Raw genomic sequence first — 26,493 nt, 5'->3', positions numbered from 1 at the left:
GAACTACTAGTTTAAATTGAGTCTATTTTAATGTGAAATGTTTGGCAGATGAACCTAGAGCATGGATAATCACAAGTGACTTGGACGTAATAGTCATAGAAACCTGGTTAAAAGAAGGCAGGACTGGCAGTTCAACATTGCAGGGTACAGTTGCTTCAGGAAAGGCAGAAGCAGGGGTAAAAGATGGGGTGTTGTCTTATTGATGAAGGAGGATGTCACAGCAATGTTCAGAGGTGGCATTACAAATAGGTTGGCTTGTGAGGCTGCTTGGCTAGAGCCAAGGAACAAGAAAGGCATGATCAACTTGTTGGCAATGTAATGCACCCCCCACCCCACCCCCAAAATAGTTAATGAGAATTAGAGGACCAAATATGCAAGATTGCTGCCAGCTATGGATCAAATAAGGTTGTCATAGTAGGGGATTTAACTTGCCAAATATTGAATGGGGAAGTCATAGTGTGGAAGGTTTACATGGGATGGAATTTGTCAAACGTGTTCAGGAAAGCTTCCTCTAGCAATATGTAGAGGTTACCACAGGCAGAGGGCTATTCTTGAAGTTATATTAGGAAATTGAGAAGGGCAAATGGACAAACTGTTTGTGGATGAACTTTAGGGACCAGTGACCATTGTTCTGAGTTTTAAGATAGTCAGAGAGACAATGAAGGACTGCAAGTTAAAATTTGGAATTAGGTAAGACCAACTTAGAAGATTCAAAAACAAACTCAAGTTAATTGGAACAGGTTGTTTGAAGGACATGCAATGTTTTTGAAAGTACTTTGACAGGAGTCTACTGCAATACCCAAATGATCTGGAGAAACTCTGGACACACAGCATCCAAAATAAAAGGTAACCCTTTCTCTTCACCCTTTCCCTTCCTTCCATCAAGGAGCTACCCTTCTTTGACTAGTGGGAGATCCTTGCTGTTGCATTGGACAGAGCAAAGGTGTTCAACAAATGATCTAGTCTATATCCAGTCTCCCTGATGTACAGGGGACACCAGGTGCAGTACATGGTCTCAGACTCACAAGTATTGCTTCACTTGGAAAGACTCGAGCCCCACTTGGGAGGAGGTGTTGGCACAAGCATAGCATTTCTTCTCGTTACAGGAGTTGGTACAGATGAGCTATTCATGGGAAGGGAAGAGTGGACGAGAGTTCCAGAGGTCCCAAGTGGTCCCTAAGAAAAGCAGAGAGGGGAGAGAAAGATGTGTCTGGTGGTGGGATCCTGTTGTTGGTGGCAGAAAGTATAAAGAACGCGTTGTGTGTGGAAGCCGGTGCAGTGGTAGGCGAGGACAAGAGGAATGTCCTTGTTGTTTCTCAGGGCAGAAAGAGCCAAGGCAGATATGCGGGAAATATATGTACGGGAAAGCAGAGTTAATGGCAGAAGACGTGAGGACAGGTTTTCTGTATTGCACTCATCCCCTGCAACTGCAGGCCAAGCTTGTAAAGTACGAACTATAGGCCAGTGATGCTAACATCTGTGGTTGGTAAAATACAGTACAATTCCAATTATCCGAAATCAGATTCTCTGGAAATATTTTGGATAAATGAGGATTTCAGAGCTGAACTGACCAGGGACATCAGACTCCCAGCAGCAGCAGCAGCAGTGGATCTCGGGCTCTTGGCGCTGGGAGCAGCAGACCTCAAGTTCCTAGGCAAGGGGGGGACTCTTGCGTTCCCAGCACGAGCGGGGCCTTGGTGGAGACATATTGGTGATTGACAGTGGCCAACATTTTTTTTGTGAGAATTAAACATATTTTAATGCTTAAAAAGCCTTAGCATGTTGTTTGTGGTTGTTTAAATAGGTGTTACAAGTGATTTGCTGTTGCTACTGAGCTCTTTTTAAAATATTACCAGTTCTCCAAAAAAGTCAGGACCAGGCCCATTTTGGATAATCAGAGTTGTACTGAACTAATTATTCTGTGGAGGAGGATAGTCCTGGACTTGGATAGACAAAGGTTGCTTTGGGAGTGTCAGCATGGCTTCGTAACTGGGTGGTCGTGCCTCAAAAAGTTTTGAACAAGTGACCAAGGGCAGAGTTGTAGATGTTGACTTCCCCTCCCCTTTGTAGGGATCCATTTGATCAGCTTCTGTACAGTAGTCTGCTCTGGAAGGTTAGATCACATGAGATCCAAGGTGAGATTGCAAATAAATAAAAAATTGGCAATGTGTAAGAAAGCAGAGGGTGATGGTGGAAGGATGTTTTCCAGACGGAAGGCCTGTGACTAGCAGTATGCCAGAGGGTTCAAATGATGGGCCCATTTCTGTTTAATCAGTGATTTAGATGAAAACATACATGGCACGACTAGCAAGTTTATGGATGATAGTAAAATGTAAAATTGCAGACTAACCTGCTCTTCCTTCTCTTGGTGCAAAGTTTTACTCTCTTCCAAGAGTTTGTCCAATTTTCTTAAAGCTAATTCTTTCTCGTTTAAGGTGGTCATTAAGATTTCTACCTTATTTTTCAAGTCAGCTTCATTATGGCACACCTGCAACCATGTGGCATATCAAGAGTCATTTTAAAATAATTTGCACAGCATTTACAACATATGCAAAACATGGAGCTAATAACATGATGTAACCATGAAACTGAGATTCACTGCACATCATGTGACAGAGTAGTGGAAGCACAAAAAGCAATGGGAAAAGAACAAGCAGCCTGAGAGTATATATCTAATCTACTGCATATGAAATTGTATCTCGGACCCAAAATGCTGGAGGAACTCAGCAGATTATGCAGCATCCACGGAAGGCAATGGGACAGTTAATGCTTCAAGTCAAAACACCAAGTCTGGGAAGTGGGCAGAAGCCAAAACAATAGTGGGGTAAGGGGGAGGACCACAAACTGGCAGGTGACAAGTGGAAGGATGTGTACAGGGGAAAAGAAATGGTAATAAGAAGCTGGGTGGTGATACGAGGAAAAGACGGAGTAAACAGTGATTGGAGAAGACAAAGAATCATGAAATGGAAAAAGGTGAGGTGCTAGAAGTTGCAGATGAAGAACAGATTGAAAAGGTGAGAGAAGAAAATGAGGAATAGGGCCAGAAGGGAAAAAGGCATGAGAGAAAACAAGGTGGAGGTTATGGGAAACTGGACACCAATATTTATGCCATCTGGTTAGAGACTGCCAAGATAAATAAAAGGTGTTGTTTTTCAAATATGCATGTGGCCTTAATTTGGAAGGCAGGCCATGGACAAACATGCAAGTCTGGTATACGAGAAGTGGAATTAAAATGTCTAGTTACAAGGCTGTTGTGCCAGATTGAGCGAGATACTCGACAAAATAATCCATCGTAGATAGAAGCTGCACTGGGATCGATGGATGCAATAAACGATCCTTTCAGATTTGTAGTTGAAGCACTGCCTTGCTTGGAATGGCTATTTAGGTCCTGGATGAAAGTGAGAAAGTCATGTTGGTGCAAGTGTAGCAGTTGCTGCAGTCATAGAGATAAGTGCCAGGGGAGGGATCGTGTGGGCAGTGACAAGATTACAGAGAATAGATATTGGAGGTGGAGGCTGGTGGATGGAAAATCAGGAGAATCCTTTTTGTTGTATCATGGGGCAGATGTGCAGGAAATGGAGGAGAAACATGCAAGGGCTGCATTAATAGCAAAGGAAGTGAAATCACTCTTATTGAAGAGGATTTAGTGGATGTCCTGGAATTGAAAGCCTCATAGGAGCAGATGCAGCAGAGAGAGGAACTGAAAGAAGGGAATAGCATCCTTACAAGAGATAGGGTGTAAAGGGGAGTCATCCAGTAAACTGCAATTCAATGTTTGCTAAAGATGTCATTTGATAGTCCATCTCCAAAGGGAGTCAGAAAGATCAAGAAAGGGAAGAGAGGTACCAGAGATGGAGTCAAGCAAATCGGTCAGAAGGGCAGATGTTGGTGGTTAATAAATTTGATGAGCTGGTGCATACAGGATGCAGCATCAATATAGAAATCAATGCAGCAGTGACAAGATTAGGAGCATTATCTGCACAAGCTTACAACATAGATTGTTCCACACTGCTGAAGATGAGCATAGCTGGGGCCTAAGCAAGTACCCATAGTTGGCAAAAGTGAGAGGAGTCCAAGAGAAGTTATGGTTGGGTACTAGCTCTGCCAGACAATGGATTATGGTGATGGATGGGAGTTGGTTAGGTCCATTATCAAGGAAGAAGAGCATCAACCCTTCCTGATGGAGGAATTGAAGTGTACACGCATTGGGCATATATGACAAAATAAGGGTAGGGAAACTAAAATTTACCATTGCCAAACTATTTCCATCAACCACTCCCATTTTCTACCCTCCCTTCCCCAGATCCTTGTGACCCCATTCCTCCTTCCCTTACCTATCTTTTTAAACCTGCCCTTCACCTACACTTTCCTTCCTCAGCTCCCCCACCTTCCCTCAATTCCAAAATTAACTATCATTCTGAATTTTTCAATCTTTTCATCCATTCACCTCCCAGCTCCCCCCTTTCTTTTCTGCCCTCCTTTCCCCTTCCACCTGTATTCACCCCTCCCACTTCTGCTCTCTTTATTCCCAGTCTTGATAAAGAGTTTCATGTGAAACCATCTGCCTGTTGCTTTCCACAGTTGCTGCCTGACCCACTGAGTTCCTCCAGCATCGTGTGCTTTTCTAGTTTTCCAGCATTCCAGTTTTGTGTCTAGAATGAGGTCTTCAAATATTCATCGCTTCGCCACCTTCTCAGTGGCTGTTTTGTGAGAATGTTTGACAGTACAAGGGTAGATCAATTTTGGCAAAGCATTAAGGAAAATAAATTTTGAATAACATATTGAAAGAAGGACAAAGTTCATTTGGTGAGGCCTTTAGAATCAGATCATAGAAAGAATCTGAAACTTCAAAAGATTAATAAATTATAAATATAAATGCAACAATGTTCAGAGGGGGAATAAAAAAAGGGCAGATTATGTAGAAACTGAAGACAGTTTTCCAACTGGATGGTTGTTTTTTTTCTGAGAAGGAGCCATACACAAATGTTTAATCCCCTTTTTTCAACCATTAAAGATCATTGCTGATCTGGATTTAATTCCACTTTACTGAAATTCCAATAACCTTCAATTGGTTTATGTACTTATGCTTCAAATGGGCTTTTATCTCAGCAATTAAAACAGCTATTTAAACAAAATAAACCTTTAATTGTTGAATTGTTCGCTCTTTCATCTCAATTTCATGAGTCATTTGATTCTTTGTTCTCTCAAGTTCTGAAACCTTATGTTTCAGTAATTTTTCTTCTTCCTGCTTTCTGGAAATCTAAAAATTTGAGAAAAATACCATGTCAAAATTGGCAAACACCACAAAAGCAGGAAAGGCCCATTGAGCCTTCTGTGCCATTACATAACATCACAGTTGATTTTGATATGGTCTCAGCTCCACCGACTTGCCTTTTCCCCAGCCAGCAAATACAGTTCCAGGTAACTGACATCTCCTCACAGACTAACCCCCTCAGCTTTGGAATTAATCTTTGGTGAATCTCCTCTGCACCACCTCCAATGTCAGTACATTTTTCATCAAGCAAGAATAGAAATGCAAGCAGTACTCCAGGTGTGACCTCTACAGTTGCATTAAAACATCCCAGCTCTTAAATTTAATCCTTATAGCAATTAACTCAAAATTCCATTTCCCTTTTCGATTACCTGCTGCACGTGGAAACATTTCCAATTCATGCATAACTACTCCCTCTGCACAATAGCATGCAATCTTTCACTATTTAACTAACAAGATCTAGTTTCTCTTTAAAAGTGGATGACCTCACATTTACAAACAGAGCTCAATCTTCCCAGAGCTCAGAAAACTTGAGTAATTTATTACTAATGCCTCAAAACAATATCACCCCAAAGTCATTGCCTCATTTTCTTCCCATATGATCATCACATATCTACTAATGACAAAGGCTCAAGTTCCATTTCTCTGTCAATTTTTAATGACTTACCAAGAGCCCTTAACACCCACCATGCAAAATTTTCTACATCAAGATAAACTGAATTCTGAACTTCAACACAAACAAAAGTGGCAAACTTTTCAATTGTACTCCAAGATTGGGAACTCAGTAATTCAATGCAAACTTGCTAAAGATACCAAGCGTTTGCTGGGAAATGTGGTCAACCTTGTCCAAAGGTAGACTGAGCATCAGAGCAGCAACTCAACATTATCTGAACAGAGGAAGCTAGAGCACAAAACATTAAATGCATTTTAAATAATTAATGAATCCCATTTTGCTTAGGTACAATCATGTGCTCACCTTTTAGTTACATTTAAAGGTTAATCATTTAGAAATTCAATATTTGAACAGTTTTCAGTTTATGAATTACTGGGGCACAGAAAAGTGAAGATTTTAATGGGTTTGATGGATGATGTAGTGAATGGTGATAATTAGACTGGCTGTCAGAGATTTACCAGTTTTATGACTGGGCCTGATTCTTTTAATTTCCCCCTCCCACCAAGTGTGTTCCATTGCACAAACCTCTCATAGCTGGCAGAGTCAAATCAGTCAGGATTTGTTTAGTTTGGGAGTACAAATCGACAAAGACAGGACTATAAAAATTGAAATTAACTCCTAGATTAACATTGGAATCCACTAGCAGCAAGATCTGGCATATTAGCTTGAGAACAGTGGGAAAAACAATTAAAGAATGTCATTTTTACTCAAGTAAAGCAAATGGCAACTTAATAGTCATCAGCCAAACTCCTACAGAACAAATCACAGACAATATAGAATCAAAGCAGCTGACAGCAGACAAAATAATTTGAAAGCTGGCACCAAAATCGCAGAATAAAATGACTATTTTATTTACATCAAGAAGTTAGTAAAGCTCAAATAAAATACAAAACACTACAAACGTATAAGGTGGAGAAGAATATAATGAAAATAAAGCAGAAGTATTAAGAGCTAGGAGAAATAAAACACACAAAACACTGGCTTGGCAGCTTAAAACAGAACAAGCTAAAAGAACGGTATTGGCATCAAGGAAAAAGGACAAACAAATTACATACAACCCAAGAGAGATCAATGAAAACTTTAAGGAATTCTACAAGCAATTATATGGAACTGAGAACTAAAGGAAAGAAGACAAAATAGATGAGTTTCTAGCTAAATTGAACTACCAAAATTGCAAGAGAAGCAAAACAAATTAATAAAACCATTTGAAATAGAGGAAATACAAGATATATTAAAAAAGCTACCGAACAATAAAACGCCTGGACAGGACGGACTCCCAATAGAATTCTATAAAACATTTAAAGAGTTACTAATTCCTCCTCTCCTGGTAATATGGTAATGAACCAGATTGAAGAAACACAAAACATGCCAGATTCATGTAAAACAGCAATAATTACAGTAATACCAAAGACAGGGAAAGATCCACTAACACCAGCATCATATAGACCAATATCTCTACTTAACTCAGAATACAAGATAATAGCAAAACTATTAGCAAACAGATTGGCCGACTGTGTACCAAAAATAGTAAAACAAGATCAAGCTGGATTTATTAAGAAAAGACGAACAACGGACAATATCTGTAAGTTAATTAACTTAATCCATGCAGTACAAACAAATAAGATGCCAACAGTAGCGGTTGCTTTAGACACAGAGAAAGCCTTTGACAGGGTAGAATGGAATTATTTATTCAAAGTACTGCAGAGGTTCAATTTATCAGAGAAATATATTAATTGGATTAAAGCATTATATAAGGGACCATTGGCGAATGTGACAGTAAATGGATATATAATCGAACCAATTTAAATTAAGCAGGTCAACTAGGCAGGGATAGTCCATTATCTCCCTCACTGTTCACTTTAGCTGTAGAACCCTTGGCAGAACTGATAAGAACAGAAAGTAAAATAAAAGGGATAAAAATAAAAGAAGGAATATAAAATTACTTTATTTGCAGATGACATCATAGTATACTTAACAGAACCAGAATTATCAAAAAAAGAATTATATAAGAAATTGAAGGAAAATGGAGAAATATCGTGGTACAAGATCAACACAAATAAAAGAGAAACGATGCCAATGAATAATGCAGATTTCACAAAGTTTAAGAAAGAACCACCATTTAAATGGCAAACAGAAACAATCCGATACCTAGGTATTAGACAAGATAATAATCTAGGCCACCTATAAAAATTAAATTATCAGCCATTATTGAAGACATTACAAGATGACTTAGAACATTGGAAAGATTTACCACCAACACAGATAGGAAGGGTAAATTGCATTAAAATAAATATCTTCCCAAGGATACAATACCTATTTCAATCATTACCAATTCCCTTAACAGAGAAATTCTTCAATGAGCTAAAAAAATAAGGAAATTCTTATGAAGGGTGGGGGGGGTGGAGGAAGAAGCAAGAATGGCACGAGATAAATTAACAGAATGGTACAAAAGGCTTACAGCTACCAAACTTTGAGAATTATTATAGAGTTGCACAATTAAGATATCCATCAGATTTTTATCAAACAAGGGAAAAATCAGATTGGACCAGGTTAGAGCTAGATAAAATATGGGAGAAGGTACCAGAACATATACTTTATAAGTGGGATGAAAAACTGGTGCAATATAGAAGTTCACCAGTACTGCATCATCTGCTCAAAATTGGAAGAAGATTCACGTAGAAAGGAAAAAAAACAAATTAAGAACTACCAATTGACGCAAAATCAACTAATCCCTTTCACAATAGAATGGGAGAGAAAAGGGATCAAAAGAATAGAAAATTGTTTTTTTTTGGGAAATAATCTATTATCTTTTGAACAAATGAAGTACAAATATGGTATAACTCATGGTACAATGTTTGCATACCACCAACTGAAAACCTACTTAAAGGACAAATTGGGAAGCAGGCTGAGGCTACCAGAAGGAAGCAGCTTTGAATATGTGATTACAGACACAATGATAATTAAAGGATTTATAACAAACATGTACATCAAGCTGCAAGAGAAAGAGAACGATTAAATAAGCTGTAAACCCAAACAAAAGTGGGAACAAGATCTAAACAAAGATAAAGAATGAAACATGGGAAAAGCTATGCTCTGGAACTCTGAGAAATATAATAAACACGAGGTTACGGATGATACAATATAATTGGTTACACAGGCTATATACCACGCTCCAAACGTTAAATAAATGGGACCCAACAGCATCAGATAGATGCTTTCGCTGTAAGAAGGAAATGGGAACAACAATACATGCAATTTGGGCATGTGAGAAAGTGAAAAAGTTTTGGGAAGATGTAAATCAGGTATTAAATAAAATCATAAAAAGCAACATACCTAAAAATCCAGAGATCTTTCTTCTAAGTAATACAAGTAGTAAAGAATTAGGCCTCAAACTGGATGAAGCACAAAAAAGATTTATTATGATAGCCTTAGCTGTAGCAAAAAAAGGAATAATGTCAACCTGGAAATCAGAAGAGAGCCTGAGTACAGCAATGGTACATAAAAATGAATAAATGTATTCCAGTGGGAAAAAATAACATAATTTTAAAAATAAAGTCACATTATTTGAATAAATTTGGGAACCGTACATGGTACACAACAGAGAGGGCCTACCATGGACCTCCACCCCCTAAACTGATAGAATGAGAAGACGACGAAATGAACTGACCCAGAGTGTAAAAGTAGATGACACAATTTTCTTGTTTATTTTCATTGTGTGATGACATTGTTTAATGGGTTTATTGTATTGTATATGTTGAACGTTTAATGGGTTTGGAGGGGGGTGGGAAGGAGGGAGGGAAGGGAGGGGAATAAAAGGAGAGAAAATGATACTGTGTATATTCAAGAGGGAAATGTTTGTGTGTATTTTGGTTAAAAAATTTTTTAAATTTAGTAAAGCTCCTATCTTTGTTGTCATTCAAACCATTATTTGTATTCCCATTCAGCCCCATTTAGGGAAATTACACAATCTTCACTTACTCCTTACACTTAAAGTCTCCACTCAAAACAATTTCCAACATTTTGAATTGCATTTAAAAGGTTTTCAACCAGATATTTTTTTAAAATTCTAACCATTATACTCACCTCTGTCTCCACCTGTTGTATTTGTTTCTTAGTATCTGCATATTTTTCCTTGAGTTCTCTGTACTCCTCATCTTTACTCTGAAGGTCAATTGCCAAATTTTTACATTTTGAGGCACTAACAGAAAGTTCATTTTTCAACCTTTCGTGAAAAGATAAAATATTCTCACCAATCACAGATTTTATTAAAAAAAATATGGCTGCAAAAGCATAATTTTACAATTGTCAAATCTATTATGCTTCATACCATATAATCACCTGCTATTTTGTGTAGTGCAACCAAAGGACCAAAAGAAATTCCAACTTGAAGATCATTAAGATCAAACCGTGGAACATCAAGATTAGGGGGACTCTGTTGGCGTGGCAACGCTGTTACAGTGCCAGCGATCGGGACTGGACCTGGGTTTGAATCCCACGCTGTGTAAAGAATTTGTACATTCTCCCCATGACTGCATGGGATATCTCTAGGGGCTGGTTTCCTCCCACGCTTCAAAAACATATCTGGGTATAGGGGGTAATTTTGGTGGCATGGACTTTTAGGGTTGAATTGGCCTGTTACAGTATTGTATGTTTAAAGTTAAATTAAAAATTATACATTACTTTTTTGTCAAGTGCTAATTTTGATGTCATGTCAGTTTAATGGAAACACTCATGGCAGATCCAGGAATTGACAGATCAGAGTCAAGATATTATACATCAGCACAGAAAGAGCAACATTATTGTCAATGTTATGCCTTGGATGTTAGCTTAAAGTCACATTTTTAAAATTAAAAGCAAAGACACTTCCATTAAATTAACTTTTTTAAAAAAAATGTTTTTATTCAATTTGCAAGCACTTGGAAGATCTTCACATTAAAAATTTGTTGCACTTCTATCTTTTCGATCATGCAGTTTTTTTTGTTAATATCACTGCTTTAAAATTTGCAAGTCACTTACGACTTTAAAAAGAAGCTTCATAAAATATTGGCTCGCCCTCAACCCTTCCCTGGTTAATCCCACAGTTGGAATCATTTTACTTAAAATATAAAAATATTTACAGACAAAACCTTCAATATCTTGCAGATCTGGAAATTAAAACAACTACAATAGAAACAATGATTTAATCATAACTTTAAAAAAACAGCAATTTTATTCTTCCAACACATTTGTTTAACAAACTAATATTCATTGCTTTCATCAAAAAGCCACCATCTGTCAAATTTTCCAAATAATTTTCATCATACTTACTTATTGAATTCAAGATGTTTGGTCTCTAGTTCCCCTTCTTTCTTTGTTAAAGATTCTTGAGCAATGTGCCAATTATCTTGGGCCTGTCTGACTTCATTCTCAAGTTTTGCCACTTGGGTTTTTAGGTTGAGTTTAAAATGATCAACACATTTGTCAGAGTCAAGTAATTTATTTTGCAGATCAGCAATGCACTTTTCCCTTTCTTTCAATTGCTCCTCAAATCTGGATAAAGTAGCTTTATTTTTTGAGATTTCCAATTCTTGAGCTTCCATTGCATGTTGATAATTTTCAATTGCTTTCTCAAGTTCTGCATGATTTTCTTTGCAGTGCATTAGGGCTTGCATTTCATTTTCCATCAGCTTTAAATTTGCTTTCAACTCTTGAAGTTGGGTATCTTTTTCCTGAAGCAAGTTCTGACTTACAGCTTCATTTGCTTTCAGTTCAGTACATTTGGTCTGAAGCTCTGCTTTTTGTTTCTTCAAGGACTTAAGCTCTACATCCAATTCTTGAATTTGCTGGCTTTTTTGGACTAATAATTTATCAACAACATCACGTTCTTTCTGGAGATTTTCAATAGTTTTATTGTCTCGACTTTGCACCACAGCCTTTGCCTTATCCAGTTCCTCAGCAAGTACGGATACTCGATTCTGAAGAGATTCAATTTCCATCATTTTTTTTAGAGATTCTCCCTTTGCTTTCTCCAGTAAATCCTTTGTACTTTTCAGCTCTACAACATTCAATTCCGATTCCTTCTGGAAATCAATCAACTTGCTTATTTTCTCTTCCATTGCTTTATTTTGTTGTTCTTTTTGTCTAATTTCATGATTACTTAATTCAATCTGTAACTCGAGCTGATTAGATTTTTGGGAATGTTGTACATTTAACTCCTTCTCATGTTGAAGCTCAAGTACTATTTTTTCATAATTTGAACTTTGGTTTTCTATCTGCTCTGTTAGTTTTGAAACAATATCTGCTGAAGTAGTTAGTTGCAATTTTAGACTTTCAATGTACTGATTTTGTTCTTCTAATATTTTCTCATTGTTGAGATTCTCTTGGGTTAAAGCTAACTGATCCTTTAAATACTGTATTTCTTCATTTTGTGTTGTCACTGCTTGATCTTTAGCAGTCAATTCATTTCTCATGCCTTCAACTTTCTGTTCAAGAGTTTTCAGGCTGGTCCATTTGTGTAGCTCTTTGTTAAACTGACCTATTAAGAGAATCAGAAGTTCAAACATCTTAAATGGAAAACAGGAATGAGAGCAACAAATTTTGCAGGGTAATCAATAGTGTGAAAAGGGCTTCAAATTGGTTAGTTAACCCATTAGTTTTGAAACCAAACTCCACACATTACATGGTGCAAAATTCAGGAAGTTTTTTTTGCTGGGGTGAGGGGAATGGGGAAATAAGCTTCACATGGACCAAGGACACTGCACCTTCATGTTTTATATATATATATATATAAAATGTGACATTCAGTACAAGACATACTATTGTTTCACAGCCCCTCTGAATAAAACAGATAATTTGATTTTCAAAACATTATCTTAAGGTCTCACACAAGATTTCAGTATACAAAATTAAAGCCCATGCTATTGAGGGAAAGAAAGTGGCCTGGAATGAAAATTTATTTACAAAAGAAACCATGGGGTCTCTTCTGGTTTATCGTATCCAGGCCTGTACAACACAATTTACATGCAAATACACCATGCATCAAAAAAAAAAGCAGCTTTTTTTTTTGCAGCTGGGGAATTAACTGATGAAAAGTTACATACTTCAGATTTCATTAACTTGAATACCTGGTATAAATTAGACACCTAAAGTGGGATAGACTATCAAGTTGGATAGGTCCAAACAATTCAAAATTAAATGTTTTTTGGCAATCCAGCAACTAAATGTATTTCACATTTATTTGTGCACAGCAGAATACTTATTCAGAATTTCAAAAAGTTTAATTTGTAGATGTCTGCAAAACATGCTTTTCTGCGATAGAATTTGTTGCCATACACATTCTACAGTGTACACGTGCATTGAAATTCTCAGTTTCAGTAGCTGAACAGTTGTTAAGTATAAAAATCGACAATACTAAAAGCAGATTAGAATACTTGAGAATTTTTTTAAATTCAGATATCAGAGTGATTAAAAAACTTTGCAACAGTGAAGAACATCTTTTTGTAGTGTCAGAACAGTTCCCAATAAATGAAACATGGGGCAGTTCAAAAGCCTAATAACTGTTGTAAAGAAACTGTTCTTGCTCGTCTTTAGTCTTCTGTACATTTTGCACAAAGTCGCTGTTAGAAGAGATGAAGATGGTGGTCCTTCATAACGTTTAATTCTTTTTTAGGCAACACCTTATAAATGCATTCAATGGTTAGGAAGTTGGAACCTGTGATGTGCCGGACTATGGTACCTTTTGCATTCCTGGGTAATCAAATTCCCAAAATGCGCTGTGATTCAACCTGTCAGTATACTTTCAACATTCATGAACAGAATATACCAGTTTGCATCTCATCATTTTTAATGCCAAAGGAAATAAGTGTACCTTTCTTGGAAGGTGGTTCATCTTCCTGTTGACAATTTTCACAAGAACGTTTTCTATTTATTGAAGGATTTTCCATTTGTTTATTGCATGGTTCTTCAGATATTCCATGTATTTCCAACTTTCCTTGAATGCTTTCTAGCATGTTGCTCTAATTACAACACATAACACAATCAAATCCCACCCTTCTCTGAAAGATTAGTGCAAAGCAAACAAGTTAAAGAAATCTTTTGATTTTTTTAAAAAAATATGCATATGCCAAGGCAAGAAGTCCAATTCAGATACTGTTGTGTGTGGAGGAAACGTGGCCTCCCAACCTGTCTGGAAAGTGTTTACTGCAGTGGTGACATGTCCTCAAAGATGGAAAAAGAGGAGAAAGTAAGAAAAAAAATTAAAAATAAACAAACCTGGTTACTAAAATTTCAGTACATTCAAATCAACTTTTGGATTTACATTATTAATTATATACTGATTCCAAGGAGTTGATAAGGTTCTGAGGTTCAGGGGATACCAGTACATAAACTACCTACAATATGTAAATACAGGGACAAGATTTTATTTTTAAAAAAGTATTCTATTTGTTTATTAAATTATACGTAATCTTCTCAAGAGGTATACAGCTATGCATTTCAGCATGCCATCTGTCGATTCCCAAATGGGAATCGAATTTCCATGTCAATTATACATTTTCTTGCAACTGCTAATGCAATTTTCACAAATTCCTTTTGAAACAAATTAAGTTTCAATTTTGATCTAATCTCTGATAATATTGTAGCAGCCCACATACGGATACATGGATCGGCCTGCAAAATGGTCGATGAATGCAGCAACCACACAGACCTGGACATCGTCCCAGACCTGCACGTGGTCAACCAGACTCTGGTCAACCAGAGGCTGGCGCTCCAATGAATCAGGGTCCTGACATCAAAGCCAGGGGCCCATATAAACACAATGGCCAGAGCAATATATCAGTCGTTTACCAAAGCTTTGGTGTGCGTGTCATTGTTCTCCATGCTCGCATAGTGTGTAAGCTACATTATTGACCCTGAAAGGTCCAACCAGCAGTTGGACCTGCAGATGACGGATCAAGCAAAGCTAGTGAAAATCCATGCAGTCTCTCTCTGGCTCGTGACGTTCTGAGTGTCGCAGCCACACGTGTGGTTCAAGCAGGCAGAGATTTACTTCCAACTTCGCCACATCACCACTGAAGACTTCTTCTACGTCATGAATATCGCCAATAAGGACACAGCGGCAAGGGTTGTCGATTTCCTATGGCAGCATCCGGAGCAAACCAAATATGCAGCCCCTCTTTGCGCTGATGACTGGCAAGGCAAAAAACATTGCTTGGGATGAGGATTCCTCCAGGACGTTCCGGAATGCCAAAGACGAGCTGGCCAACAACACCCTGGTCGACCCCAGACTGGAGGCACCTACCACTAACTCTCAACATCTCCAACAGAGCAGTAGGGGGCATGCTAGAACAACTCACCGAGGGCCAATGGTGACCCCTGGTCTTTTTCAGCAGGAACCTCCGTCTCCCAGAATTCAAATACAGCGCTTTCAACCGGGTGCTGTTAGCACTGTACCTGGTGGTAAGACATTTCTGTTACTTTTTGGAAGGCAAACAAATCAGGATGTACACTGACCACAAGCCATCGACTTTCGCCTTCCATAACGTATCAGACCAGTGGTCAGCCCGAGAAAAGAGGCACCTGTCCTACGAGTCAGAGTTTACCAGAGACATTCAACATATCGCAGTGAAAAACGTGGTAGCCGATGCTCTGACGAATCGATACACTCCCTGTTCCAAGCAGAGCACCTCACTTCAGACAGGGGGCATAATTCACCTCCAGGCGGCACTAGCTAACTGCCTAGGGACGGAGCTCCACCATACCACGGCAAACCACCCATAGGCTAACAGGTAGGTGGAGCATTTCCACAGGCATCTCAAGGCAGCCTTGATGGTTTAGATCAAGGGTCCCAACTGGATCTATGAACTGCCTCGAGTCCTGCTGGGAATCCACACTGCGCCAAAGGAAAACTTCAATGCTTCAGCGGTGGAGATGGTCTACAGTGTGCCTTTAATCATCCCTGGGGAGTTTCTGAACCCCGATCATCCCCCGGAAGACCACACAGTGACCCTTGAGAACCTGTTGCAAAAAGTGGGGTCCTTGGTCCTGCAACCCCCACCGCACGGCCAGCCCAAACATATCATCCCAAAGGACCTAAAGGCTTGTCAGAACATGTTCGTGAGGAATGGCGCACACAGACCATCATTATAACTCTACGAGGAGGCCTACAAGGTTACTAGGGACAGTAGATCCACCTTTGTCCTTGATATAAGCAGCAAGCAGGGAGATTTTTACCAATGACCGCCCAAAAAGGCATCTCTAGACTGTAACCAGTCCATGGAGCTACTAACCCACACTTTCACAGCACAAGCGCGCTGCCCAATTGCTGCATATGGACAGATTTGGGGGGGGGGGGGGTAGGGCCCTGCTGTCTTAATAAGAGAGATGCTCACTTTAACAGAGGGTCACAAGCCTGGCCTGTTCTTTGAGCAGATCTTTCTGGTGCAGCCACCAGAGAATATTCGGCTCTTGCTCACAGACAAGGGTTTCAGCAACCATCAGAAGATCGCTGCCCAGGCGACATACTCTGGAGTGCGAGGAAGAACATCAGCAATGTCCTAGACCACATCAGCAAGCCCAACAAACAACCCCCAGCGAGAGCAAAGCCAAGTGAACACCCTGGGACAGCAATTCTACTACCATCAGCGATGGGATGCAGAGGCCCATCAATGCCACCCACCCTGTGGATTTTTGGGAAACACCCTGACCAACCATTGTTGATGGTTGTGATAACCTCCTTGACATCTGGGACTCACCAACGGGCAGGCATTTCCTGGTCAACACGGGTGCAGAGATAAGAGTCCTACCCCTCCGCAGGCCTTGACACCCACAGCGGCAAGGAGGCCCAGCACTAAGGCCAGCCAACAACTCCTGCATTTGAACTTTCTGGACCAGCACCATCTCCCTTCATTTCAGCAACAGCCGGTTTACTAAAGGTCTTGTGGCAGTTTACGGTTAATCAAGAAGAATACAAAATTCATCTATTCGCTGACAATATTTTGATTTACTTGACGAAACCAATAGGTTTGTTACACAAAATATATTTGAGATTAGAGGAATATGGTAATGTTTCAGGCTATAAAGCAAATTGGATAAAAGTGAAATCATGCCTCTTACTATAGGGGATTGCACTCAATATCAGCAGGTTACTCAATTTAAATGGGCGGTGAATGGGACAAAATATTTAGGTATAACAGGTAGATAAATTAGAGAATGTATACAAACTGAATTATGTACCTTTACTCACGAAAATCTGTGAGGACTTCAATAAGTGGAAGATGTCAATTACATAACTGGGTAGGGTTAATTGTGTCAAAAGGAATACATTTCCTTGGGTTCAATACTTGTTTCAAACATTACCAATAATGATACCACAAAAGTTTTATCAATAATTAAATAAATATATTTAGAAATTTTCTTTGGAAGGGCAAGATGTCGAGGTTTTCTTTAGATAAATTGACTTGGAAATTTGAGTTAGGTTTGCAATTACCAAATTTTAGAAATTATTATGAGACAGCTCAATTGAGATTTTTAACCCTTTTTTTGATGAGGAAGAAAACCAGCATGGATTAAAATAGAAATTAATAAAATAGGAGAGACAAAGAAGAAAAGAAAAAAAATCAGAAAATTTTATATACAAATGGGAAGCAGAGTTATTATTTGGGGAAAGGGAAGCACCTTTGCTGAAGCATTTGATTAATATTTGGAATAAAGTAAATGATGAAATTGGAATGAGGAGTACAATTCGGGCTAAAATGCCTTTGATCCAAAACTGACATTTCATTTTCAATGGATAATCAATTTTTAAATATTTGATTTCAGAAATGAATTAGGTATATAGAAGATTGTTATGTAGGTAGAGGTTTAATTACATTTGATCAATTAAAAAATAAATATGGAATAACTCCATTGTTATTTTTATTTGGTAATATTGAGGGGATAAGACTGAAGCTGAAACTATCTACATATCAAAACAATTTTTTTTAAGATTGCTTTAGCACTAGCAAGAAAATGTATAGCAGTGACATGAAAATCAGATATCTATTTGGGTATTGAAAGTTGGAATGTAAAAGTACACAGTTGTATTCCTTTGGAGAAGATCACATAATTTGAGAAATATGGCTCCATACTTAAGAATTGAGGGAATTAATATACAAACCTTTTTCCTTGAAACTTCGTTAACTTCCTTGAAATATTACATGATTAATTCCATGTGATAAGGGGGGAGCTTATGTCAACCAAATTTCTATTCTAGTTTCTTACCTTTTTTGTTTTCTTATTATTTCATCTCTTTCTTTTCCTTCTTTCTTTTTCTTTTGAAGTTAGTTTAGTTGGGGGAATGGGTTGGGGTTTATATAATCATGTACTAGATTGGATATTAATATTTGATTGTTATATTGAGTACTTGGATATTATTACATGTATGGAGAACTAAATGAAATTTACAAAAAGGAAGTAAGCAGATATGCCTCATGGAAATTTAAGTGCGAATAGAGTTCGGAACACAAAAGTGAAAAATTGGAACTGAAAGAATGAAAAGTGTAAATTGATGGTAGAACAAGAAAGCCAATGTAAGCCCCTAATCAAGCTATTGGGATCAGCATTAGCATTTGATTAGGTAAAGAGTGAGCAAAATACAATTGCAAACTCCAAACATAATTAATAAGATAATTGTTAAATTCTTCATTGAAGAACAGATTTTTTTGTATACTTTATTTTAAAAGTTTAAAACCACAATAACATTCAATTATAAAGATGAACTTGTGGACAATACATGTATATACAAAACACCCCCTCCCTCCCCATTAATTCTCTATCCTGCCACCCTCCTCCCCATACAATACCCACTAAAGAAAGAGATCATTAATTATACATATAATTCAACTTTACAGATGTGAAATCAAGAATAATTATCAGAACAGAGTTCATATCTTGAAGAATTTGTAAATATGGGCTCCATTCTTTCAAAAAGAAATTATAAGTTATTTTAAGAGGGATACACAATTTCATTTCTGTACGCCATCTTTATATCCCCAACACCAAATCAGATTTCCAAGTGATAGCCAAACATTTCTTTGATGTAGCTAAAGCTAATCGTAAAAAGTCAGTTTGATGCATAGTTAATCTTAATTTTAAGCTAATCATTTCATTATCTCCTAATAAAAACAGCATTGGATCAAACGGAAGTTTAACTTTTAATACTTTTTTCCCCAAAAATAATTTACCTTTTATTCTAAAGGTTCTCAACTTAGGGGCATAACTAAATCAAATGGGGGGGAAAAAAAAGCCTATCGCTTTTCCACATCGAAAACATAAATCTAAAGATAAAATATTTTTAATTTTTGAGGGTTAAATACAATTGACGTAAAAAAATATTGAACCAACCTGTACCTTACATTAACAAATTTAGTCATATTATCTCTACACAAATTTTTCCAATCATCTTCATCTTCCTATTCAAATCAATTTCCCATTTTAATCTTGATTATGAATATTTAATTTAGGCATTTTCTTTTATAATATTTATACATCTGAAATAAATTTGTTTATTAAAGCAGATTGTCTCTGCAATTTTAAACTGTAACCTAACTTTTCACATAAAAAAGCGTTTACTTGATAATAACAAAAAAAGTATTAGGAATTTTACACTTTCAATCGAATAAAGGAAAAATAACAAATTTCCCAGACTCAAAACAATCCTCTGTGGCAGCACACATCGTCATGACGAACCAGCCCCACTTGTATCGCCACGTGGAAGGGCAGCCATGGGGAAATGGCGTCGTCAGAGGTTTCTCTCCAACTCCAGCATCCCCTCCAGTGTGCACCCTGGGCAGCGATTCTGATGTCACAATACACCACGTGACTGAGCTCATGCTGCCTTTAAAGGGGACGTGCTGAATCTGAATAAAAACAGTCGTTAACGACCCTCATTGTGGTGGCTGTGTTTATTCCATCAGAGGTTGACGCTGTCTCCATCAAGCTTCCTCCCCTTTTGGACCCACCGACCAAGAACATGCTTTGGGCAGACGAAAGCACAATTTCAACTTCACAACATCTCCACAGATGCCACGATGTTCTATCACGGACCAAGATATGGCAGCGAGGGTGGACGACATCATCCACCACCCCCAGGCTACGGGCAAGTACACCGCCCTCAAAGACCTGCTGCTTGGAACGTTCAGGCCAACTCCCCAGCAACAGGCTTCCAGGTTCCTTCACCTAGATGGGCTTGGTAACCATAGTCTGTCAGTGCTGATGGATAAAATGCTGTCCGAAAACCTAGTCCTGCCAGAAGATCACAAGCCTGATTTTCTCTTCCACCAGATATTCCTGGAACAGATGGAGGATATCCAGCTGCTCCTCACAGATGAAGACTTTTCGAACCCGAGGAGAGCTGCAGCTCGTGCGGATGCCCTCTGGCACACGAAGAGGGAGGACAAGACAGCCCTCAACCAGGTGGCACGACCAGGAGCCAGCCGACCACAAGCAGCTCCCAAGAACAAGCCAGTCAACCTGATGTTTCTACCACCAGTGCTGGGGAGCACAAGCCCGTAAGTGCCACCAGCCCTATAGGTTTCAAGGAAACGACCAGGCCAGCCACCATTGATGGCTGCGGCAGCTGGCCACACAAACAGCCTCCTTCATGTGACAGACAGATCCACCGGCTACCGATTCCTGGTGGACATGGCTGAGCTCAGCGTCCCACCCCCCCACAGTATTAGAGACTCACACCCGATCTCGAGGTCCAACCCTGCGGGCAGCCAACAGCTCCACTATCAGGTCCTACGGCACCTGCAGGGCACAGATCTAGATCGGAATGGAGAAGTTCCACTGGAGATTCGTCCTAGCCTCCGTAGTCACCGTGCTGTTAGGGGCCGACTTCCTCAGAACTCACGGCCTACTGGTTAACAAGAAGGGCACAAGGCTAGTCAACGTCCGAACTCCACCTGACTGGACACAGAAGCCACCCAAAGGCCCAAAACCGCCACCGTCGCCACCACCAGGGAAAAGTTCGACGAGATCCTCCACGAATTCCCTGCCACCTTAGAGCCACGTTTCAATGCCGCCATGCCCCAGCATGGGGTCTTCCACCACAACATCACACAGAACCCCCCACTGCACGTTAGACCCAGACGGCTGCCGCCAGAGAAGCTCCAGCAGGCAAAGGAGGAGTTCTCCAGGCTCCAGGAACTGGGAATCGTCCGGCGCTCAGACAGCGCCTGGGCATCGCGGCTCCGTGTGATCATGAAATTGTCTGGGGCTGGAGGCCGTGCAGGGACTACCATCGGTTGAACGACGCAACCACCCCCGACAGGTACCTGGTGCCCCACATACAGGACTTCTCCGCCAACTTCCACAGCGGAAAGGTCTTCTCCAAAGTAGACCTTGTGCGAGGATACCATCAGATCCCAGTGCATCCAGACAACGTGGGTAAGACAGCCATTATCATTCTTCAAGATCCTGCATATGCCCTTCAGTCTAAAGAACCGGCCTAAATGTTCCAGCGCCTCATGGACACAGTTGGAAAAGACCTGGACTTTGTGTTCATTTACCTGGACAATATTCTCATTGCCAGTCGCAACCATGACGAACACAAAGCCCACCTCCGCACACTCTCTGCCCAGCTGGCGGACTACGGCCTCACAATCAATGCGGCCAAATGCCAGTTCTGCAAGGAGTCCTTCCAGTTCCTGAGGCACACCATTTCGGCGGCTGGGGACACACCAGCGCCAGAGAAGGTAGCGGCTGTTCAACGATTCCCCAAAACCTCCACCCTGAAAAGCCTCCAAGAGTTCATGGGGATGGTGAACTTGTATCATCATTTCATCCTCAGTGCTGCGTACACCATACGGCCATTGTTCGCACATGGCCACCAAAGAAAAGAACAGAGGAGATGGACGGGGCTTTCATCGCGACAAAGGAGACTCTAGCCACGCTGCTGGTGCACCTGTGGCCGGAAGCACACACGGTGCTCTCCGCGGATGCCTCAGCTACGGCAATGGGGGGGGTTCTTGAACAGTGGCTCGATGGAAAATGGCGCCCACTGCCTTTTTCAGCAAGCAGCTGCGCCTGCTGGTGCTCAAATACAGCACCTTCAAACGGGAGCTCCTGGTGCTGTATTTGGCCATCCACCATTTCCACTACTTCCTCAAGGGCAGGCTGTTCACAGCCTTCATGGATCACAAGCCCCTCACTCAAGCACTAGCAATGGCCAAGGATCCGTGGTCCGCCAGACAGCAGCACCACTTCTCGAACGTGTCCGAGTTCACGACCAACATCAGACACAGGGCCGGCAAGGACAATGTAGTGGCGGATGCGCTCTCCCGTCCAGCCATCAACACTCTCACGCTTGGCCTGGATTATGAGCAACTGGCTCAGGCAGAGGAACAATGAGCACAGAGGAATGATGCGGAGACACAGGCCTTGTGGACCACCATCTTGGGCCTCAAACTCAAGGATGTCTGGGTGCCCAGCAACCCAGACACATTGCTCTGCGATGTCTCAACAGGCACGCCGCACCCGATGGTTCCGCCACACTGGAGGGTGAAAGTCTTCAGTCTGATCCATGACCTTGCTCACCCAGCGGTAAAGACAACCATGCGGATGATCAAGGAGCAGTTTGTGTGGCACGGGCTGAAGGAGGAGTTGGCGGAAATGGCCAGGAAATGTACCAGGTGCCAGACCTCCTGCAAGCCCCCATCCAGAACTTCGACCCGGTGGTTCACAGATTCCAACACATCCACGTTGATGTCGTCGGGCCCCTGCCCTTGTCAGGTCCAAGGAGGCTCATTACCTCCTCACGGTGGTGGATCAGGCCACCAGGTGGCCAGAGGCAGTTCCGATTAAGGAGGCCTCCATGGAGACGTGTGCCAGGACTCTGGTCAGCCAATGGATTGATTGTTTCGGAGTCCCAGCACACATCACTAGCGACAGAGGGGCGCAGTTCACGTCTGCCCTGTGGATCAAGCTCCACCAACCACAGCATACCACCCGCAGTCCAATGAGTTGGTGGAAAGGTTCCACAGGCACCTGAAGGCATCGCTTATGGCCAGGCTCTCTGGATCAAACTGGGTGGACGAACTACTCTGGGTCCTCCTTGGGATTAGGACGGCACCCAAGGAGGACCTGCAGACTTCAGCAGCAGAGAAGGTCTATGGCGCACCGATTTCCCTGCCGGGTTATATTTTTCGGCCCAGACCCTGACACCACGGCCACTGACAAAAACCTGCTAGCAGACCTACGCAGGTGATTGGCCTCCCTAGCTCCCCCACCCCCAGCAAGCCATGGCACCCGGCCGTTTCATCTCCCCAAAGAGCTCAACTCGGCCAAGTTAGTTTTCGTGCGGAGGGGACCATAAGATGCACCGACCACTACAGCGACCGTACGAGGGGCCATACGAAGTCTTGCACTTGTCCGGCGGAACCTTCACCCTGTACGTTGAGGGGAGATAGGAACTTTTTATGGTGGACCGCCTGAAGGCAGCCCATCTGGACTTATCACAGCTGGTGCAGACAGGTGCACCCAAGCGCCGGGGCCGGCCGCCAAAGTAACAGGACGTACCCAGTTCTGGGAGGGGGGGGGGGGGGGGGGGTGGTGTGGCAGCACATCCTCATGGCAAACCAGCCCCGCTTGTATCACGGGGCAGCCAAGGGGAAATGGCGTCGTCAGAGGTTTCTCTCTGACTCCAGCATCCCTTCCAACCTGCACCCTGAGCAGTGATTATGACATCACAATGCACCAGGTGACTGAGCTCATGCTGCCCTTAAAGGGGCGCACTGAATTTGAATTAAAGACCCTCAACGTGGTGGCTGTGTTTCTTCCACTGCTCACACCGTCACACCTCCACCTTTTTAATCCCCTATATATCAGAATCAACTTTTCCTTTTACTGCTAATAATCATTTTTTTTAACTCAATTAAATGTTTCAATATCGGTAATTTTGAATTACATAACACATTTTGATTTGAAAGTTATTAAGAGTTCTTAAATCCTGAATATAAACCATCAATATTGGACAATACCCCACAATATTCTTTAAAAATTAGTAACTCACATAATCCTCCATTCTTTCTTCATAAACCGCAAGCAGGTCTTTCACTTTATTCAGATCAGCATTCTTGAGAATCAATTCGTCCATTAATTTTTGTATCTTTATGTCCTGTAAATTTTTGGAGAAACAGTCAAAATAATTTCTTGTGGATAATGAACTAAAACACTTTTCCAATACATTTGCTATTGTGACATTGGTAAAAAAAGTTGGGAAAGCAGTGGTAACTGTGGAGAAAAAGAGACTGAGGGAAAGCAAAATAAAAATTAAAACATCAAAACAACAACTTTACCTTGGGAGAAAGCATTTAGAACTAAGTAAATCGAGACTCCCTCCCAAAAGTATGCAGGTTTGGCTCTTCCAGTTCAGAATCCGAATCAATTGTCAAACGTCATGAAATTCAGTGTTTTGCAGCATCATTATACAAATGTTCATATAACCATCTTGCATTACTATAAAATAATAAAATACTAGTGCACAGAAAGTAAGACAGTCTTCATTGATTGTTCAGGAATCTGATGGCAGTGGGGAAGAAGCGGTCTGTGCCGCTGAGTGCTCATCTTTAGTCTCCTGTACCTTTTCCCTGATGGTAGCAAAGTGAAGAGGGCGTGGCCTGGGTGGTGGAAGGTCTTTGATGATAGACGCTGCTTTTTTTTTAAAGACACTACCTCATGTAGATGTCCTCGATGGAGTGAAGTCTGGTATCTATGATGTTGCAGGCTGAGTTAATAACCCACTAGAGTTTATTCTTGGCTCGAGAGTTGGCTCCTCCATACCAGGCAGCGACGCAACAGGCCAGAATGTTCTCCACCTGTAGAAGTTTACGAGACTCTTCGGGGACAGACCGAATCTCCTCAGACACCTCACAAAGTATTGTGATTGCATCAACATATAGGCTCCAGGACAGATCCTCAGAGATATTGACACCGAGGAATTTGACCCTCTCCCTTTCTGAGCCATCGATGAAGACTGGGTTGTGTTTCCCCCAACTGCCTCGTAAAGTTCACAACAATTATCAGTTCATTTATGAATTTAAAACTTTTAGGCAACCTTTGTGGCAGTAAAGTTTAAAAGTTTCACTGTTGTTTCAAAATTGACTTTCAACTTAAGAGCATTTATAATAGTCACCAGCATTTTAAGTTTCCTCTCCATTTATTGATTCCCAGAAATCTTTATTCTGCAAAAACTTAACTGACTTTTTTTTTCCCGGTGTCAAAAGTAAAGCAAAAACTAGATACAGGAAATCTAAAAATGAAAAAATTTTAAAAATAGAAAATGCTGGAAATATTTAGCAGGAATAGTCAGCATCAGGACTCCATTTACTATTTTCATTTTATAAATCCATACAAGTGTATTTCCTGCATTTCAACTCTCATTTCAAAATAGATATACTTTAGAAATTTGAAATGGCAGCATCAGTTCATCTCAAAGATTTCAATCTAAATTGTGCACAAATTCAAAATACTCAATCCAGGTCAACGGCGTAATTTACATTTTGTGCTGCAAGATTGATAGGATGAAAAATTTATTGATAACGTTGAATTAAAAACTGTATGCTGTAAACACCAAGTTCATGTCATAACTGAGCCTGCCTAACTTGCTGTTTCCACCAATCTGATCTACTGAGTGTTTCCAGAAATTATTTTGTACTGTAGATTTTCATTATGTTCAGTCTTTTTTTTGATTTTCTGAAAATATTGAAAAACCCACACGGATATTCAAAACAACAAATGATCTGCATCACATTAATATTGTCAACTCAAAATGGTTTAACTGCTGAATAACCTGTTTTACTTAGTGCAATATTTGCCCTTGTATTATTGACTACAAATTAATGCATTCAGCCTATTTCAAGAAGCCACATTAGGAAAAAAAACAAGTGCTGGAGGAACTCAGCAGGTCTGTGTCCACAGGAGGTAAAGCCACTTAAACATAACTTATATGTATATTAAGTGAAAGACAATGTTACACAAAAAAAGGTCAAAATGGCATTAAAAATGACAAAACATCCAGACCAAGGCAACAAAAAAAAAATCTATTATTTCAACTCTTAAAATAGTAAGAATCAAATCTTTTGACAGGAAATGAAATGTACTGAGCCTTTTAAAAATTTACTTCCAGAAAAGCTGACACAACTTTAAAACACCAAAGCAACGTACTAGTTCTTAAGCAAATTTGCACTTGAGAATGGAGCAAATTAAGTCTTCAAATAATTACCTTTTGGGTTTCATTTGATTTTTTTTCAACTTCAGTTTTATAACTCTTCAATTCTAAAATTTAGAAGTAAGAACATTAAGTGAAGAGGCTTACACAAAAAGTTCATAACTAAGAGAAAGAATACATTTAAGCATGGACATATTAAATAAGCAGTAAATAAACAAACATTTTCCAGAAAAAATACATAAATGTTGATCAAATAGATGGTCAGGATCTGAATACAGTAAATTAATGACTTGCACCTCAAATAAATGAGGCATTTAATAATCAAAAGTGCTTTAAAAGGGTATTTCAAATGTGTGCCCGATC

The 26,493-nt window shown here is 40.2% G+C and overlaps 1 protein-coding gene across 15 annotated transcripts in view; it reads right to left on the bottom strand.

Moving 5' to 3' along the window:
- The window catches only part of LOC138744435 (kinesin-like protein KIF20B), a 262,166-nt gene that overhangs the window by 184,197 nt on the left and 51,476 nt on the right, over nucleotides 1–26,493 (bottom strand). For all 15 annotated transcript variants that reach the window (XR_011345532.1, XR_011345530.1, XR_011345534.1 and 12 more), the window contains exons 17-23: nucleotides 26,185–26,237; nucleotides 23,974–24,078; nucleotides 13,792–13,939; nucleotides 11,253–12,459; nucleotides 10,029–10,167; nucleotides 5,141–5,260; nucleotides 2,351–2,488 (exon numbers count right to left, since the gene is read on the bottom strand). Coding sequence is in view for 9 of the 15 variants with exons in the window: in XM_069900601.1 (XP_069756702.1) it covers nucleotides 2,351–2,488; nucleotides 5,141–5,260; nucleotides 10,029–10,167; nucleotides 11,253–12,459; nucleotides 13,792–13,939; nucleotides 23,974–24,078; nucleotides 26,185–26,237 (1,910 nt within the window). In the remaining 6 variants the exon portion in view is untranslated. The remainder of the gene's footprint in view (nucleotides 1–2,350; nucleotides 2,489–5,140; nucleotides 5,261–10,028; nucleotides 10,168–11,252; nucleotides 12,460–13,791; nucleotides 13,940–23,973; nucleotides 24,079–26,184; nucleotides 26,238–26,493) is intronic.

Source organism: Narcine bancroftii, chromosome 10 (assembly GCF_036971445.1).
Source record: "Narcine bancroftii isolate sNarBan1 chromosome 10, sNarBan1.hap1, whole genome shotgun sequence".
Taxonomy (NCBI): Eukaryota; Metazoa; Chordata; class Chondrichthyes; order Torpediniformes; family Narcinidae; genus Narcine; species Narcine bancroftii.
The sequence above is the reverse complement of the archived record's forward strand: the minus strand, read 5'-3'. Positions and strand labels throughout refer to the sequence as shown.